Source organism: Lemur catta, chromosome 9 (assembly GCF_020740605.2).
Source record: "Lemur catta isolate mLemCat1 chromosome 9, mLemCat1.pri, whole genome shotgun sequence".
NCBI classification, from domain to species: Eukaryota; Metazoa; Chordata; class Mammalia; order Primates; family Lemuridae; genus Lemur; species Lemur catta.
Genome location: NC_059136.1, coordinates 56,930,151 through 56,948,897, shown reverse-complemented (window position 1 = coordinate 56,948,897; position 18,747 = coordinate 56,930,151). Strand labels below are relative to the sequence as shown.

Below are 18,747 nucleotides of genomic sequence, written 5' to 3'. Positions count from 1 at the left end.
AACTTATGCAGTGATTCCTGTAGATAGGACTGAGCCCAACAGGTGGAAATGAAAAGATTTGTCTTAGTTTATATAACTGTCAGTCCTGATGATCCCAGAAGCAGACACTGATGACAGTAAACATGTGAGGATCTTATTAAGGGAATGTTTCTGTGAAGGAATGTAGGGAGGACGCTGGGCAAGGCAAAGAGCCCCCAGACCCTGAGACGATTCCAGCCAAGTGCTGGAGAGAGGAAGGAGAGATTTGGTGGAAGCCTTTTTCATCCCAGCAGTCTAAGTTCCCTCAAAGCCTTGGGAGTCCCCTACTTTGGGCCATCAGAGGAGTCCTGTGTCTGCCTGAGAGTCTGGGCCAGTCTAGCCTCTGGCAGGAGTCCTGGCTGCAGTGCCAAGGTGCCAATGCTGCCACTGGGCCCCTGGGCAGTCACTCCGCCTGCAGCTGGAGAGCAGCAAGGTGCACTGCAGTGGCTGCCTCAAAGTAAAAGCTTCCTAACAATTAGAGCATTCTGCTAGTGGAATGAATAGCTTTTTAAGGCAGTGCCTTGTTTCTAGAGATGCTTAGAACAATTTTGGGATGGGGCTGTTTATATTTGAGGGAGAGAGTCTCAACCTTTAAGTACAATTTCTGTGCTCACAACTTGCCGTTTTCTTTTCTTGGAGACCAGACTGTCATCATAGCTCACAGCAACCTCAAACTCCTGTGCTTAGGCAATCCTCCTGCCTCAGCCTGCCTAGTAGCTGGGACTACAGGCACGTGCCACCATGGCCAACTACTATTTTCTATTTTTTAATAGAGATGGGGTCTCGCTCTTGTTCAGGCTGGTCTTGAACTCCAAGCCTCAAGCAATTCTCTCCCCTCAGCCTCCCCAAATGCTAGGATTACAGGTGTGAGCCACTGCACTCAGCCACAATGGGTCTTTTTCTCTCTCCTCCTCCTCTCCTCCTTCCTCTACTCTCTGCTCCTCCCCCTCCTCTGCCACCTCCTCCTGTCTTTCCTCTTCCCCTTTCTTCTCCTTGGCGTCTTTCTTTCTCTTTAGCTCTCGCACATGCTCTCTCTCTCCACATACATACATGTACACACGTGCACATGAATGGATATCATACACGTGGTTGTGTGTGCAACCCCCTATCCTACTTCATCAGCTTTGCTTACAAATTAAAAAATTCCCTTTAATGTTTGAATTAAGCAGTTCAATATCCCCTCCCCCTTCTGTCCTGAGAACATCTTTCTCCCCTGTCTCTCTCCCAGGGTCCTGTCTCTTCATGGATAAGATCATGAATTGGAGGCTTCCTTAAGTCTGGGTTTCAGTCCTGATTACAATACAGCCAAGAACATAAATGTAAACCGGGACCAGGAAGCCTGGATTCTCCTGCCATTTCTGCTTTTGCTGTCCTTCTGGAGTCAGTTGAAAACCAAGGCATGTTTTATGCTGGGTGCTAAATTTTCGGATGTCAATGAGAAGCACTTTAAGTGTTTCTCACACACAATCCTTTTCCTCCACTGAGGCATGCCCACGGCGCTGTGTTTGGGTCAGGAGCAATTTCCAGCATCAAGCAGGTAGGGTGTCCAGGAAAACTGGGGATTGCACCTAAGGCATTAGCCTGTACTTCCTCTCCTACCAGTGAATTTCCCGTTAAAAACTCCTTGAACCTTTTTCCAGCTGACTGGTGTTGAGACTACCAGCTTAATAATACCGAGCCTTAAAATAATGTTAACGTTAATAGCTTATATAGCTATAGTGTGTAGTGTGTCACAGGGACTCTTCTAAGTATTGTACATGTATTAACTAATTCTCAGATCACACCTCTGAGGATCGATGAGGAAATGGGAGCACAGAAAGAAAGGCTCAGTGGCTTGACCAAGGGCACAGAGCTGACAGGCAGCAGAGCTGGGATTAGGACTCTGTGGTCTGACCCCACCATCTGTGAATTTAACCTCATGCTTCACTGCCTGTGCCCCAAGAGGGAACCCCAAGGACCTTGATCTCCTACTTCCCAGGAAGTTTCTGTGCCCTTTGCTGCATGTCTCCCTCCAAAAATCTGGTACTTCAGTGGTTGGAAACTGGCAACCACTTACAGGCTGCCCCTGGGCTGCAGACACGTTGCATATGACCCACACGGTACTTTCCTAAAATGTAATTTGAATTTTTATCAAAGAAATGTATTTAGTTTTAAAATGTCAAATAATATGAAAAAAAGATTTGTGAAAAATAGCAGTTTCCTAAGACCTACTCTCCTGTCTGGATTCTTATCTCCAGAGGCAACTTTGCTGGACTTTCTGGCCCCTTGGCGCTCTTGTCTGCCCCAATTATCTCCATAATAAGCACTTCCCTTTCTGGATCTGTCCCCTGTAGGTGTTATCTATCGACTTCCAACCAGGAAGATGAAGGTTTGGCTCTTCCACGCCCCACTTGTATGTGTGAATTATTTCTTCTCTGTCGTCCTGCCATCTGAGGCCTGCTTGCATGGCCTTTCAAGTGAAGTCTGGGCACGTGAAGATGGGGCAGTATAGGAAAGCTTGGCATGTGTGCCTTGCTTAAATGTTCTGTACTGAGTTCTCTCCACGTCTGCAGGAAGCATTCTCTTCCTGTTGGGGGGATGCCTTTGGGTTTTAGGTCAGTCCTCTACTTGACGGTGGAGTCCTGGGCCTCTGCTCCCATTGGGGGCAGTCACTTTTGCTGTTCACGTCTCCTATTTCCACTCTCCCAGTCACGAGGCTTACAAGTAAAGGGGACCCGAGGGTGTTGGGGCCATGTTAATAGTTCACAGTGGAAATCTGTTGTGAAACTTCATTCACTCTTCTCCCTGCCCCCTTTCTAGTTTCAGTACCCCCAAGCCCGCTCCCTTCAGAGGGTATTATTGCATTTAGATACCGTTTTGTTTTCAATTCTGTTAAGTTTCTATTCTCTGCCAGGGGTGATTTACTGATGGCTCCTTCTTCCACTCAGCCTACCCCTTCTGGATATGCCTGAGCCCCCAGGACAACAGAGGGCAGGGAAAGTGTCCTGAAAGCTGCCACAATAACCCCAACCAAGTCACAAAAGCCACCTGGGCAAAGAGCTGTGCTGACTCTCAGTCTAGTGGCCTCTTTCCATCAAAGAAATCAGGCTGCACATTGTATTTGATTCAGCTCTGCAGGACACTTTTACCAGGCAATATTCTAACAGTTGTGGGGAGTCTATGTAATTTTTTAAAAAGGCTCATTTTCTTCAGAGACAGGGCAAAGAAGGCTAGGCTTTCGCAGAGCATCAAAAATATACAAAGTATAACAGTGGCATTTGTTTTTTCTTCAGAGTTTCAAATCTGTTTGAAGTCTTCTGATGCAAGCATCACAAGTGTTGTAATTAAGCAGCTATTTAATGTAATTCCTGGAAAGCTTTATGTCTCTTGCAGCCCCACCTCCTTTTCTGACAGGCGTGTTTGGCTAGCACCTGCTCACCATGAGCGAAGATGGGAGAACTTGCCACATTTTCATGCAGGACCAGGTGGAAGAGACCAGGCAACTTGGGCTCACCGACACCTTGCTTGCTCACACCGACCATGCCCCACGGCCAGCAGAGAGTCCACGTGTCTGCAGGGTCCTAGAAGTTCTAGAGCTCTGAGGCCCAACACGGTCTTCGTCACTGCAGCGCAGGCTCGTGTCCCTGATCTGATGCTTTGCCCACAGTGTGGCTCCCTTTTCCTGAACTTCCCCACATCACATACTGCCCTGTCTCTACTTGTCACTTCCTCTACCTGCATGTGACTTCTCCCATCAGGGAACCATTAATGTGAGGAAGGGGAGCTGGTGCCCGGGCACCCAGGAGTCAGGCCCGCACAGAATCAATTGCCTGCTCGTTTGGTGGAACTCCACCCACGTCCTGCTCTCTCCCTGTGTGTCTGGTTATAAGATGTGACCATTCTGCAGGCTCCTTGTCCCCACCTTAGCTCCTTTTGCCAGTGCCTGCCTGCTCATCACTGATGCAACATATTACCTTTTTACACATTAATCAATGTCCCTTCAATACAGAATGAGTCACTCTTAGCTAATGACAGCTATACCTGGTGGAGATAGTTCTGTGTTTCTTTTTCCTCCCAGACTAGAAGACCCCAAGTTCTTCTCATCTCTACTAAAGTCTGATGATGGAGGTAATGACTTATCTCAAAGAGTTTTCTAAGCCGTTATTCACCCCACTTTGACTTCTTTCCATACTGGGGGGACATTAGCAAAAACTCCACCTAATTTGTTGATGTAACTTCTGTCTCCTGTGCTGCTCACTGTGAGGCGTATTGGTCGAGAATCTTCGGTTTTTTCCCTGTAGCCCCCTCTGTTGGAATGTATGACACAGGCTTGTGCACCTTCACTGCGCAGTTGGCAAGTTTTCTAGACACATGTACATACACACGCACACTAGTTTGGCCATCTTTGTTAGGTTTTAGGGAAGAGAAGGTTTGTCATGCAGCCTCGCTCTGATACCTTTCACCTAAATCTCTATTTGTTTTTAGGTGTTTTCATTTTTGTGGTCAAAGTTATCAATTTTTCTTCATTGACTCTTTCATAGTCTTTGTACTTAAATAATTCTTCCCAAATCCAAGATCAGATTAAAGATTCATCTGCATATTATTCTATTTTTTTGGTATGGTTATATATGAAAAAACTAAAAAATTATCTGGAATTTAGTTTAATGGTCTCAAGTAAGGGTGTAATTTAAATAAGCCAACACACAAATGAAACACCTCAATTACCTGCCCCACGTCATTTATTGGAAGAGAAGTTCTTTCAATCCCCTCCCTTCTCTCTCTCTCTTCCTTCTTTTCTTCATTCCCTCCTTCCTTCCTTTAAAATTTCTTTACTGTATAAAATTTTACATACACACATCATGTATATAAATGCATAAAAGTGATCATATCATACACTGTGTTTTTTGTGCCTTCTCCACCTTTTTCTTTTTTCACCTCTTCCCTCCCACACTGACCCCTTCACTCACATCACGCACACCCCACCCCAACTCTAAGTATATTTCACACACGTGTGTATGTGAGGGCTGTCCGGAAAGTATCCAGCCATTGTTAATACAACAAGAACATATTACATGGCTGGACACTTTCTGGATAGGCCTTGTATATGAAGATATACGAACACGTACATTCACATAACATACACATATATAGACAAAAGGGTTTTTTCCTCTTCTATTCACTAAGAGAAGCAATTTTTAAATGAGAGTATTTTTAAATCCAAGCACAGATCTAGGACCAGAAGACTTACTCTGAGTGCTTCCGACTGTTGTCCCACAAGAGGAAAAAATAAATAATTCGTTCTTATTTTTCTGGTAGTTTCCTCAGAAGCTCATCTAAATGCTAAGCAGGCGTACCAAAGTTTAACTGGCTTTTTAACTTCAAAATGTTAAGGGAGTACAAGTGTTTTTGTTGCATAGATAGATTTTATAATGCTTAAGTCAGGGCTGTAAGTGTGCCCATCACCCCGATAGTGTTCATTGTGCCTGTTAGGTAGGTTTCCACTCCTCCCCTCTCTTCCCCTCCCCCTAACTGGCTTTTATTATTTCCAGAATTTTTGTTTTAGGTCAAATTCATTATAAGTCCTTTTATTTGCCCTATTTCATTTTACAGAAAAGACATCTTGCATAATCAATGTGTTTTGTATAGATTTTCTATGAACTTTCCCATTACTTCCTTATGTAACCTTTGTAAGCCACTAATCTTTTTCCTTATCTCTTAAAGATGGAGGTAGATTCTAACATTTTTACCAATGAATATCTGTCAATCTTGAAGACTATAGGCTGATTCACATGCTATGTGAGATTACAAATTGAGTAAGACATAATATCCACTTGGACAAAGACAGTAAAAGTTAAGACTTGTACCTAAATAACCACAGAGTAAGGCAGAAAATATTGACCACCTTGAGATAAAGAAAAGGGCTACAGAATCTTAAGGGGGATTAAGATAAAATGATATTTTTTCATTATGTAGAAAATAATCCTTAATTTATCTTACCTGGGCCATTTTAGTAGCTGTCTTATTGATCTCCTACAACCTTTTTCTCTATCCAGTCCATTCACTATAGCCAGAGTAATCTTTTTAAAACATATTTGATTAAGTTGTTCCCTTGCTAAAGACCCTGCAGACCTATCCCTTGCACTTAGAATACAATTTAAAATCCTAAAAATGAATTACAAATCCTTGCATAATCTTGCCTCTGCCTGTCTCATAACGTTCATTAGACACTGCTTTCTTCCCTCTTGAAACATTATGGTCCAGCTATACTGCAGTTCATTGAGTTCCTTGACTGGGAGAAGTTCCGTCCTGCCTCAGGCACCTGGCACATGCTGTTCCAGTGCATTGCTGTTCCAGTAATGCCCCCTTTGCCTCCCCTTTTCCTTTTCTCCCATCGACTAATTCCTCTTTCTTCTACAAGTCTCTGTGTCACTTTCCCAGTAACCCAGTCCTAAGCAGCCCCATCAAAATCTAAATTAGATCTGTGTTAGTCTGGGTTCTCAGAGATGAAGACTCTGAGATGCGATTATACATGCCAGAATCTTACTAGAGGAACCACCTGTGAGAAAAAAATAAGGGGGGAGCCAGCAAAGGTGGGGAGAGCTGTCAAACCATGATGGAAGTATGACCCGGAGTGGAGGAGTGAGGGAGGGAATGCTGAGTGGAAGCCTCCAAGACTGCCATGTGGTCTAAAGAAAGTTCAGCAAGGCCATGGCATGGGGGTGGGGGGGTCTTTGAGTCCATGTCAGCCATCAGAGGAGTCCCCAGTGTCCCAAGAATGTGCCTGCTTTAATAGTCCTGCCATACACAATCACTGGCTCAGAGCAGCCCATGGAGAAGTGTGGCCCCCACACAAGTGTGGGCATAGATTTCAGAGCCAGCCAGTGGGATCCTTGGTCCACTATGCTGTCTGTAGTTGGAGGTCTGTGAGGTGCCCATGGCCGCCATAAAATCCCCATAACGTATTCTCTCATAGCACCTCATGCTTTTTCTTCATTGATACTTGTCACATCTGCAGTTTTATATACGCCTGTCAAAGTTTTACCAGGACAGAGATGGGGTCTGTCTTTTTTATCACTGTATCCCAGTACTCAGAGTAGTAACAGCTCATAGTAGGTGCTTAGTTAAGAATTGTTGAATGAATGTGATCTTAATTTTCAAGGTTTTTAAGTAGCTGTGCTTCCAGTATATGATAAAACATACTTTCCAGGATGTAATTTTCCAGTATATCTTTATACCTGGACTTACATATCTAGGGCTTTATGCCTATTCTGAAAAAGAGACTCCAAAGTACGATATTTGTTAGCTTTTAGCAGAAGCTCTGGTGATTACTTGACTGACTGACTGAATGAATGAATGATTGAATGAATGAAATTCTCCCTAATACAGAGACTTTGTCTGGGTTGGTGAACACTGTGCCCCCTGCACCTAGACCAGAGCCTGTTGTACCACAGGAGCTCAGCACAGGTTTGTTCAATGAATTGAGGGTGAGTCAAGGGCAAGGACATGGGTAGAGGAGGCAAACTTTGTATGAAGATGTATATAATTTTCATTTTGTCATAGAAGAGTGCTCATGTGTTCAAAAAGCACTTCAAATTAGCCAACAGTATACAGTTGGCCCTCTGTATCCACAAGTTTTGCAGTTGAGGATCCAACCAACCATGGATCGAAACTAGTCTGTGAAAAAGCAATATAAAATAACAATACAACAATAAAAAATAATACAAATGAAAAACAGTGTAACAACTATTTACATAGCATTTACATTATGTAAGGTGTTATAAGTAATCTAGAGATGATTTAAAGCAGAGGTCCCCCACCTATGGTGAGTTACATAATTATTTCATTATATGTTACAATGTAATAGTAATAGAAATAAAGTGCACAATAAATGTAATGCACTTGAATCATCCTGAAACCATCTCCCCGTCTCCAGTCTGTGGAAACATTGTCTCCCATGAAAACAGTCCCTGGTGCCAAAAAGGCTGGGGACCATTGATTAAAAGTATATGGGAGGGTATGCAAAGGTTATGTGCAACTACTATACCATTTTATACAAAAGATTTGAACATTCATGGATTTTGGTATCCTCAGAGGTCCTGGAACCAGTCCCCTGTGTCTTCCAGTAGCTTGTCCTTTATTCATTTCATTGTCAACAAAGATAATTGTGTAATCCCAGGGAAATGGTATAATCTTTTTCCCCATTTGCAAAATGAGAAGTTTGAAGTAGATAATCATGATGATTTCTTTCAGCACTTGAATTCTACAATTCTATTTATAGACACAAAAACAAGTTATACCCAGGACATTGCAAGCTTTACAAGTACGCAACGCACACCACACATACACACACACACACACACACACACACACACACACACACAGTTTACATCTACCTCTAAGTAGTTCTAGAATTGCAGTTACATGAAATATGAGTTGCTTTTTTGACTTTCATTTCTCTTCTAACTAGGCCTTTTGGTCATAGACTGGTTGGATCCAAAAAACAGAAGTTTATTCTTAGAAGGAATCAAAGAGGATTTTTCCATGCAGGTGCAAAGAGAAAGGTGTACAGTAGAAGCCTGGGGAATTGCATAAAGATTATTGTGATCATGCTTTTATGCATGGAGCAGAGGAAGGGAAATGAAGAATTCTGGATGCCACAGAAAATACCGAAGCTTATTAGTTCCCCCTAGCTCATTTCTTCAGTCCATTCCTTCCCTATCATCTGAATGGTCTTTTCTTCTGTTTATATTCAGTTGCATAAGCAATATTTTTTCTTTTCTTTTCTTTTTTTTTTTTAAGAAACAAGGTCTTACTCTCTCACCCAGGCTGGAGTGCAATGACACAATCATATTGACTGCAACCTCAAACTCTTAGGCTCAAGCAATCCTCCTGCCTCAGCCTCCCAAGTAGCTGGGACTACAGGTGTGCACCACCGCACCGACTAACTTAAAAACAAAATTTTTTTTGTAGTGATGGAATCTTGCTATGTTGTCCAGACTGGTCTTGAACTCCTGGCCTTAAGCCATCCTCTCATCTCAGCCTCCCAAAGTACTGGAATTATAGGTATGAGCCACCATGCCCAGTCATAAGTAATATTTTTTAAAAAAGTAGTAAATGAAGACAAATCACTCACAGTCTCACCTTCAGAAGTTAATTGTTTTTATTTTTCTTTCCTTTCTTCTGGTTCATAACCTTATTTATTTGTTTACTCACATACTCATTCATTCATTTATTTTAACACGGCTGATACGATAGTTATCAATTGTCAGATATGCAGTAGAATGCCCCTCCACTGGGATTTGTTGTACCTTCATCACTTGGCTAAGGTAGTAGCTGCCAGATTTCGCCACTGAATAGTTACTGTTTTTATCTTTCCAAATAATTGAATCAGTTTTGATTATTTATATTTTTTCTAGAAATGTTTCTATTTTGTCTAAGTTTTCAAATTTATTGGCATAGAAAGATTCATAATATTTTCTCTTTTTTTTTTTTTTTTGAGACAGAGTCTCGCTCTGTTGCCCGGCTAGAGTGCCGTGGCGTCAGCCTAGCTCACAGCAACCTCAAACTCCTGGGCTTAAGCGATCCTCCTGCCTCAGCCTCCCGAATAGCTGGGACTACAGGCATGCGCCACCATGCCCAGCTACTTTTTCTATATATATTTTTAGTTGGCCAGATAATTTCTTTCTATTTTTAGTAGGGACAGGGTCTCGATCAGGCTGGTCTCGAACTCCTGAGCTCAAACAATCCGCCCGCCTTGGCCTCCCAGAGTGCTAGGATTACAGGCGTGAGCCACCGCGCCCAGCCTCATAATATTCTCTTTTTAAAATGTGTGCTGCATCTAAAATTGTCTTCCTTTTCTTTTCTATTATTTGCTTATTTTTCCTAGTTTATTTTCTTTGCCATTTGAAAGAATCCACTTTTGTCTTAAATTGCCCATTCTACTGTGTCTGTACTTCATTAATTTCTGTTTTTATCTTTATTATGTCCTTCTTTCTATGTCCTTTGGGTTAATTCTTTTATTTTTTCTAACATGTTATATGCTTAGCTCTTTAAGTTTTTAGCCTTTACTCCTTTCTAATATAAGCAGTTAAAGCTAGAAATTCACCCCTAAGTGCTGATTTATCTTTATCTCACAGTATGTAGTATGTATTTTATCACTGACTTCTAATCAGAATATTTCCTTTAAGAGCTATTCTTTTACCTGTGGACATTTAGAAGAGTATGTTATAATTTCTGAACATATAGTTCTTAAATTTCATCATTTTTGTTTGTTTAAAATTTAACTATGTTGAGGTCAGAGAATTTGGCCTAACAAGAGTTTTTTGCAATGTGTAGAGTTTTGCTTAGTGGCCTCTCATATGGTCAGTTTTCTTATGTATGTATCATAGGTGCTTAAAAAACAATATTGGTTTGTTTTTAATCCATTTTGAAAGTATTTAAGGTGGGATTAACTGACTCTCACTTATTGCAATTGCTATTATATAAAGTCTTATTTTTCCTATGTCAATTTATGTTTGTTTCCTTTTGTTTCCTTGATCAATATTTCTTTTTCCATTGTTTTTCTGTAGTGATTTTCTAGAGCAGTGGTTCTCAAAATTTTTGTTTTCAGAATCCCTTTAATATTCAAATTATTGAAGTTCCTAAAGAGTTGTGTTTGGGTGGTTATATCTATTGATGTATACCATATTCCAAATTAGAGCTAAAAAAATTTTAAAAATACTTATTTATGATTCACTTAAAATAATAATTATAAACCCATTACATGTTAACATAATTTTAAAATGAAAAAAATAAGTAAATCTTCCAAAACAAAAGGATTTAGTGAGAAGAATGGTGTTATTTTACATTTTTGCAGTTTTCTTTAATATCTGGCTTAGCAGATGACTGCTGGATTCTCATGTCGGCTTCTTCATTCAATCTGTTACAAAATGTTATTTTGGTTAGAAAATCCTGCTTCACACTGATAGTTGGAAAAGGAAAATGAAAATGTATTTTCATAGCCTTTTCAGATAATTGTAGATATTCTTTGATACTGCACCAAAATTCGACAAGTGGTAGTTTCTTAAAGGTTAATTGCAGTGTGGAAACTGACATCATAGAATGAACGTTCTCTGCTACATTGAAATCCGTAGGCCTGTCTTACACTTTGAATAAATCTTTTACCTGTGTGTGATTTTTAACGTCATGCATTGGCATTTGGAAGTATTGGTTGACTGAGTTATTCAGATCTTCCAAATGTTAACATCCTTCATGATACATTAGCAAAAAAATCATATCTATTAATATCTCCCATCAATCTCATCAGAAAACAAACTTTTAAGTATTAGAAAGTTGTCTATAGTGGTGAATACAAGTTTTCAAAAATTTTCATTTTTTTCTTGAAAGCTCAAATTTTATTGCTGGCAACAAATACTGTTGGGAAGTGATAGAATTACGCGGGGACTATTTCTGAGATGTCAGCCAAACACTCAAGTCTGAACACATAGTTTGTCATTCTGTTATTCTTTCAGGTAAAAATAGAATTCTCTGAAAAAAGTGGCTAGTTCAGCTTCAACTCAAACAATCTCACAGTACTTTTCCTTGAGGCAATCCCTGTATTTCAGCACATAGTCAAAGCACTTTACATGTACTTCCCGCTTTGTTACACAGAATAATAAAAAGGTACCTAAAGTTTGAAATTAAAAAAGTTAATATTTGATACTGCTTCATCAACGACATTCTCAAGTGAAGCTAGCGTTTGTTTGCTTGTTTGTTTTCCTGTTTTATTTTTATCCTGAGTGTGTGGCCATAAGAATATAATGCCTCAAGTACAGTTTGATGCCACTGCCTTGATTCATGTAAGGAACCAGAACTTTTACCTACCATTAGGTAGGACTGAGTAAGGAGTCGCTACCCATCACCCCACACAATTCTTTCAAGAAATATGTGTTGCCTGCCTGATAGATTCCCTGTAGAATGTTCCAGGACCTTGAAATTGTACAGATAATTTAAACATATTGTCTCTTTCTCCAGGGAGCTTACAAACTCCCACTTTGCACAATTTCTCTAATACTCTGACTTTGGATATCATTTCATTTACTTCCACATAAGAAATCCGCTGTCATATTGATCTCTTTTACCTAGTCTGTTCCCTAGTTCCTCCATTTTTCTATTATGAAGATAGAGCATAGTCAAGAATTGGCAACAGACAAGGATGCTTAAGAGCTCAGCCTCCGGGGGGCAATCCTGGTCTAGCTGACTGCTACGTGACCCTGGCTAGCGTCCTATTGTCCATTTCCTCATCTGTGTGGCTGGCCTGATACCCATACTCGACTCCAAGGTTATTGTAAGGAATACCTGAGTTAACCCACAGAAGGTGGACCTGACAGCTGAAGGACAGTCTTCTTTTCATAGTCAGTAACCTTTGCACAGTAGAAATTAAATGGTGGATTATGTAATAAATAATATACATGCTACAGGGGTTCTTAGTAAAGGGAGGCCCTGAACGGCTAAACTAGGGAAAACTCTGGAAAATTTGCTGGAGGATGGGATGTTACGGCTGGACTTTGGTAAGAGAGAATTTGGACAGAGAAGCAGGAAGGGAATTTCAGGCCAGGGAACAGTCTGGAAGTAGGAATGGGCATCTTTAGGAAACTGCAGGGAAAATGGCTTAATTCCTTATATTAAGCAAGTAGAAGGAAATAAATTTTAAGAAGTAGTTGGGTACTACTGTACTAAATGTCAGAGGATTTGGGACTTGATGTTACAGGCAGTAAAGAATCATAGTACACTCTTGAAAGTTATGTTCTATGAAGAGTATTTCACAAGACTGCAACATGATGGAAGGGGGGCAGGTTGATGGTATGAAGGGATACGACTAAAGCTGTAATAATGGAGATGGTGACTGACTTCATACAAGGGATAAAAACAAAGAATAATAGCTAACATGTATGCAGCTTTTACACTCTGTCAATGTTTTTAATTCTGACAAAAATAGTAGGGAGTGGATATTATTATTCTATCTAGTTTGGAGTATGTTTCCATTTTACAGGTGAGGAAACTGATGCACAGAAATATTTACTAACGTGTTCCGGGTAACACAGCTGGTAAGTGGTGCAGCCAAGATGTGCACCCCGACATCTGGCTCCAGAGTCTGTGTTTGAAACCAATACATAAGATTTGGCTCTGGGTCACTTGGGGCGCTTGATGTGGGGATCACCCCATCGAGAAATGATGATTGGCTTACTGTAGCTTAGTGCTGGATACAGTGAGTTTAAACTGACAACAGGATACCTAAATAAAATACAGAACTGGCTCTCAGGCAATACATATCTGTTAGTTATTAAAGTAGAGCAATGAAAGCAGTAAGAATCAAAAGTAGAGAGAAAAGAGCAAAGGGCCAAGGAATAATCAGAGTTAGAGGAATAAGAGAAGAGGAGAGTTCAGGCAGAATAGAAATTAGGAAAGAATAGTTGGCTAAAGAGGAGAACCACCCTAGCACAGTGTCTTGGAAGCCGGGCAAAGCAAGATTTTACAGAAGCCGGAAATGGCCAGGACAGTTGCAGGAGGTTAAGACCTGAGAACAGTCCATTGGATTTTGAGCAAAGGTCATTGGTAGAATCAGTTCTAAAGAGAAGTACTATTTCTGACCATTTATCTATTGAAGATCTGCAATGTACTGGGCACTTCGTATGTAAATATCTGAGTTATTCCTTTAGAGCAATGCAACAAGATAGATACCATGATACAGACGAAGAAATGGAAGCTCAAGGAGGTAAAGTAACTCATCTAAATTAACTAATGGATGAAGCTGAGATTTAAACTAAAGTTGCTCAACTCCAAAACCATCCTTCTGGATGAAGACAAAAACCCCATAAAACAAAAACAAACAAAAAACAAAACAAAAACAAACCAGTGCTCTTGTAGGAGTTATAAAAGAGATGGATGATGAGAAATTGATTAGAAGTGATAATTTGCATGAATATTCCACTCTCCTAGTTTTTGTTTTGGGCCCCAAGGGTCTTTTATGAGCGGATTTGTGTCTGGATTTGTTGACCATCATGACACATACTTTTAGAAGGTAATGACGTTGTGTGCTAGTTCCCTCTGCTTCTCCCCAGCTAAGCATTCCCCGCGTCAGGCTCCTATTAATGCTCAGGGGTGGGGCAGGTGGAGGTGAGCCATCCCTGCCCAATCTGCAGCCTTGCAGGCTTGCGTTGGTCACAGTTTCAATCACAGGCTGCTTCATCTCTTTCACTATTTCTGAAGGTGACCTGTCTCTCCGCTATCCTCCCAACATCCACAGAATGAAGTCTTAGATTAAAGAAAATAAGCAAGGGAAAAAAAGTTGTCTGTATGATCTAACATGGCCTTGGCCTTCCTGTGGTTGCTCTGGAACTCATCGAAATTTTTCTCCAAACAAGGACCCGGAGATCGAGTTTATGGTTGTGTTTACTGTTTTGTGTTCAGGGTTTCCCAGAGAACAGCATACCTAAAGTTTCACAAAGAATATTTTAAAAGTTGACCAGAGCAGCATTAGAATTGCTGTTCCAAAAGAACGATGATAAAACTCAACTTCAGAAAGTGTTCCTGACTGTGGTAAAGCTGCTCTGTAAAACTTTCCTTTCTTTACAAATCTACATTTTTGCTCAGTGTACCAGAGAGATTACTCTGTTTTTATTAAACCAAACTTCATTCAACAGTGCTCTGTACCGGAGAGATTATAATCTATGAAGAAAAAAAAAAACAAAGTCATTGCGTAGTTAAAAGGAAAAGCACAACAGGCCCCTTTGGCCAGCAGAAATGTAAAAAGAAACAGCTAGTAAAGTTGTGATTTCCCAGAATATATTTTTTGTTGTTGATCATGTAAGGATTCATCAACAGTTTCATTATAGGGAAAAGGCTGATGAATCCCTTAAATTTATGAGTGGACATTTGTGCTAGGAACAGATGAAATCAGCAGTCTAGGAGACTCAGCAGGAGGGAGTCAGGATTTTAAGAAGGAAAACTCAAGAAAAATCTCTGCAGCGACTCAGGACACTGCTTGGTGTAAATCAAGACTCTGCGCCTTCAGTTTGGTGCTTCCTGCTAAACTTCTGGAAAGTAGCCAGTGTTGTAATCAACACCCCACTCACTCCCCACTCTTCACTCCTCCACAGCAATAAGTGCTTCTCTCAGGCATGAAAAATAATAACACCTTCACCTTTCTCAATGGCGAGGTCACTTCAAATAGCATGAAGTCCTCCCTGCAGGACTGAGCATTTTAGGAAGTGTGCATGATGTCTGGGCCTTCAGGGGCAATGATTGGGGTTCAGAATCCTTTATTTTGCTTTTGGGGTGAAGGCTGCTGACCAGGCACTTGGAGTGGCCCCAACTAATCAACTGTGGGGTGGGTGACACTGTTACAACCTGGGCCCACCACCCCTGCCTTCTTGGTTCTCCCTGGAGGAACCATCTCTTCTGCTTTTGGAACCTTAGGAGTCCCCCAGCATTTCCTGTCTCCAACCCTGTCCTATATATTTAGAAATTTTCTACAACATGGAAATGCTATTTTATTGTTAGATAAAATATGTAAAATTTCTTTAGTGGAGTCTCCAAAATGAATACACATATGCTCCTTTTGTAAGAAAATTCCATTATTCTGCACTACCAAAATATTTTTCACTTTAAAAAGTATTTACCGTATCACCTCTTTTCAACATTAACCAGCACAACCTTACCTGTCCTGCAGATCTGTGTAGAAACTTTGACGCCTCCTTGGTCCTCTGATTACATCGGTCCCCTCTGTCTTCTGCCCTCATGACATCGTGCATCCCTTTCTCACGCTCACAGCCCTTGCAATAGCAGTGCTCTCTCTCCTGCAGGCTGGCGGGGCAGGCGACAGTGTCTCAAGCACCACTCCATCCTCAACAGCCAGCACGATGTCTGGCACCTACTGGACTCTCAATAAATAATTGTGGAATATTGCCAAATGAACAACTGCAGTTTCCCTTAAATTAACGATTATCTTGAGGACTTTTAAAATTATAATCAACTTTACCAAAAATTGATATACCCATAAATTTCACAGGAATATAGAGCTATACAAATAATGCCTGCTATTTGTATAGCACTGTGCAGTTTATAGAACCTATTTTAGCAATTATATTATTTGATCCTCACAATGACGTTATGCAGTAAGTAGGGTGGGCGTTGCTAGCCCTGTTTAAGGCAGGGGAAGCTGAAGTGCAGACTTTACCCGGCTTTCCACTGCTCTAAGTGTGGGGCCTATGCTACTCCATGTCACCGTAGTGCCTAATGATCAGTAAGCCCTTCGACCAGGGTTTTTATCATTTACTCCAAGAGATCTGATTATACTCTTTTAATCCAATTCATTGGCAATTGGGTCAATATTCTCTCTTTCCTCTCAATCAGTTCAACCAAACCTTGGTACAAAGAGCTCAGATCAGAGGCATAGTGACCATCGAGCCCAGAATTTCACTCTGCTCAATGTGTATTCCCCACCCACCACATCCCCGAGTTTATCTTACCAATGTTAGTGTCCTTTTCTGACCCTACATCAATGCTTGGCCCCATGCCAGCACATCAGGGGCCCTCAATACACTCTTTGCTGTGGGTTCACACCAGCCATCCATCACAAAGTGAGCTGAGGGACCACCTGCCACGGGAAGATCCTGTAGGAGAGTCAGCAAAAAGGGATCCCTTATGACTGCATGAACATCAGAAGGCCCTGGTGGCTGAATTGCTATTAATGTTGATGTTGTCACCAGCCTTGTCACTTGCCCATGCCATGTTACTAGGTGCAGACATAGGTGTTACTGAAATATAATGTCTCATTGTTCCATTTCAATGAACAAGCAAAAGAGGGCCAAGAGATGAGTGACAAAGTGTCTCCATCTTGACAGCTGAGTCCCAGCATGGGCAGCTGCTGAGGACTGGTATGGTCTTTGGTATTTGGGTCATGATCACACCCACCTTAAGACATTGCCTTATTTGTCAGTTGCTGTTTTATGCAAGGTTGGCTTGGTTAGGATGGATCAACTCCAGCTTCTTTCTGTCTCTACTGAAAAGTCCCCAGATACGCTCCTCACTCCCCATGATGGTCTTTATATCATCTGAATATTGTAGAGTTACTGTTGCTCCATGTCCTCAATACACAGCATTGCCTGTAATACCTTGTGTTTGCAAAGTAGCTTATATTGCCGTTTTAATTAAGAGACTTGGATTGGTCTATAATTTGCTAGCAATTTCAAGTAAAGATTAAATTAGATAAAGTAGTTTTTAATAATCATTAGTGTGTTGATCAGGTTTAATGTATTGCACATATTTATAATTAGAACTAAGAGAATTAAATGAAACCTGCTCTTTCACAGGGTTCCATTCTAGTATGCATTAGTAAGGAATAATTAAAGTTGCTTGGCCTCTAAAATGATTGGATATGCAACGCCAAGTTTGAAGAGTCTTAGTCAGTTTTGCACTGATACCTGAGACTGGGTAATGTGTAATGAACAGAAATTCATAGGTTCACAGTTCTGGAGGTGGGCAAGTCCAGGATGGAGGGGCCAGCATCTGACACGGGCCTTCTTGCTGCATATGACAAATGGTGGAAGGCAGAAGGGTAAAGAGAAGGCAAGACAGAGAGAGAGCAAGAAGGGGTGAACCCACTCCAGTCATAACGAGCCCACTCCTGCAATAACAGCATACATCCATTCATGGCCTAAACGCTTCTTAAACGCTCCACTTCGCAATACCATCACAATGTCAATTAAATTTCAACACGAGTTTTGGAGGGGACAAATATTCAAACCATAGCACCAGCTAACACTACTTTATACTACCTTTTAAGGACATTATTACTTCTCATGGACAGTTAAAAAAACAAATCAGTGGCAATCACTTTAGCTTTAATTTTCCCTTCCTTCTCTCCTATCCTGGGGAAACACAAATTAATGCCGGTAGCTACATAATTTGTGTACTATAAGTGGGAAAAAGGAACATTGCTCTCTGTGATAACGAACCTCACATTTCTCTTGCTTTCACAGTAATAAAAGACTAGTGGCCTTAGTGCCCATGCCCAGTGACCCTCCGTTCAATACCCGAAGAGCCTACACCAGTGAGGATGAAGCCTGGAAGTCGTACTTGGAGAATCCCTTGACAGCAGCCACCAAGGCGATGATGAGCATTAATGGTGACGAGGACAGTGCTGCTGCCCTCGGGCTGCTCTACGACTACTACAAGGTAGGCCTTGCAGCCCTGCCTTGCTCCTCGTCCTGTCCCAGGGCCTCCCCTTGCTGGTGGGAAGAGCCAACAGATTCACCATCCTGGATCAGGGAGTTTATAGTATTTTCAAACTTGATATGGAATTCAGCCTCTTCCTGTTCTCATTGCCTTCCTGCCTTCCCGTGTATGAAGCCCAGCCTCACCATCTATCCATAGAAAATGCTCATTTGGGGATAATTATTTTTTTTGCCCTTTGTTCACATGAATAAATATTTACATATTATTTTTACTTAACATATTACAAATACTTCCTTGCTGCTGTTTTTAACTTTATGATTATAATTTTTGGTGAATTAAGTATATTACATTGTGTGGCTATATCATAATTTAGTTATTGCTCAGTTGCTGAGCATTTAGGTGGCCTCTAGATTTTTCAGTTTTATAAGAAACAGAGTTTCTAGATTTTTTGGTTTTTCATTTTTATAAGCATTATCTTGATGAATGCTTTATGGAAGACTTTTGCAGCAATTTCAAAACCTAATTTAGTTATAA

At 41.0% G+C, this 18,747-nt stretch overlaps 1 protein-coding gene across 6 annotated transcripts in view; it reads left to right on the top strand.

Annotated features, from left to right (window-relative positions):
- Positions 1-18,747, top strand: part of GRHL2 (grainyhead like transcription factor 2) — a 159,641-nt gene that overhangs the window by 22,074 nt on the left and 118,820 nt on the right. For all 6 annotated transcript variants that reach the window (XM_045561934.1, XM_045561933.1, XM_045561930.1 and 3 more), the window contains one exon: positions 18,018-18,213. In XM_045561934.1, coding sequence (XP_045417890.1) covers positions 18,046-18,213 — 168 coding nt within the window. In that variant the 5' untranslated portion in view covers positions 18,018-18,045. The remainder of the gene's footprint in view (positions 1-18,017; positions 18,214-18,747) is intronic.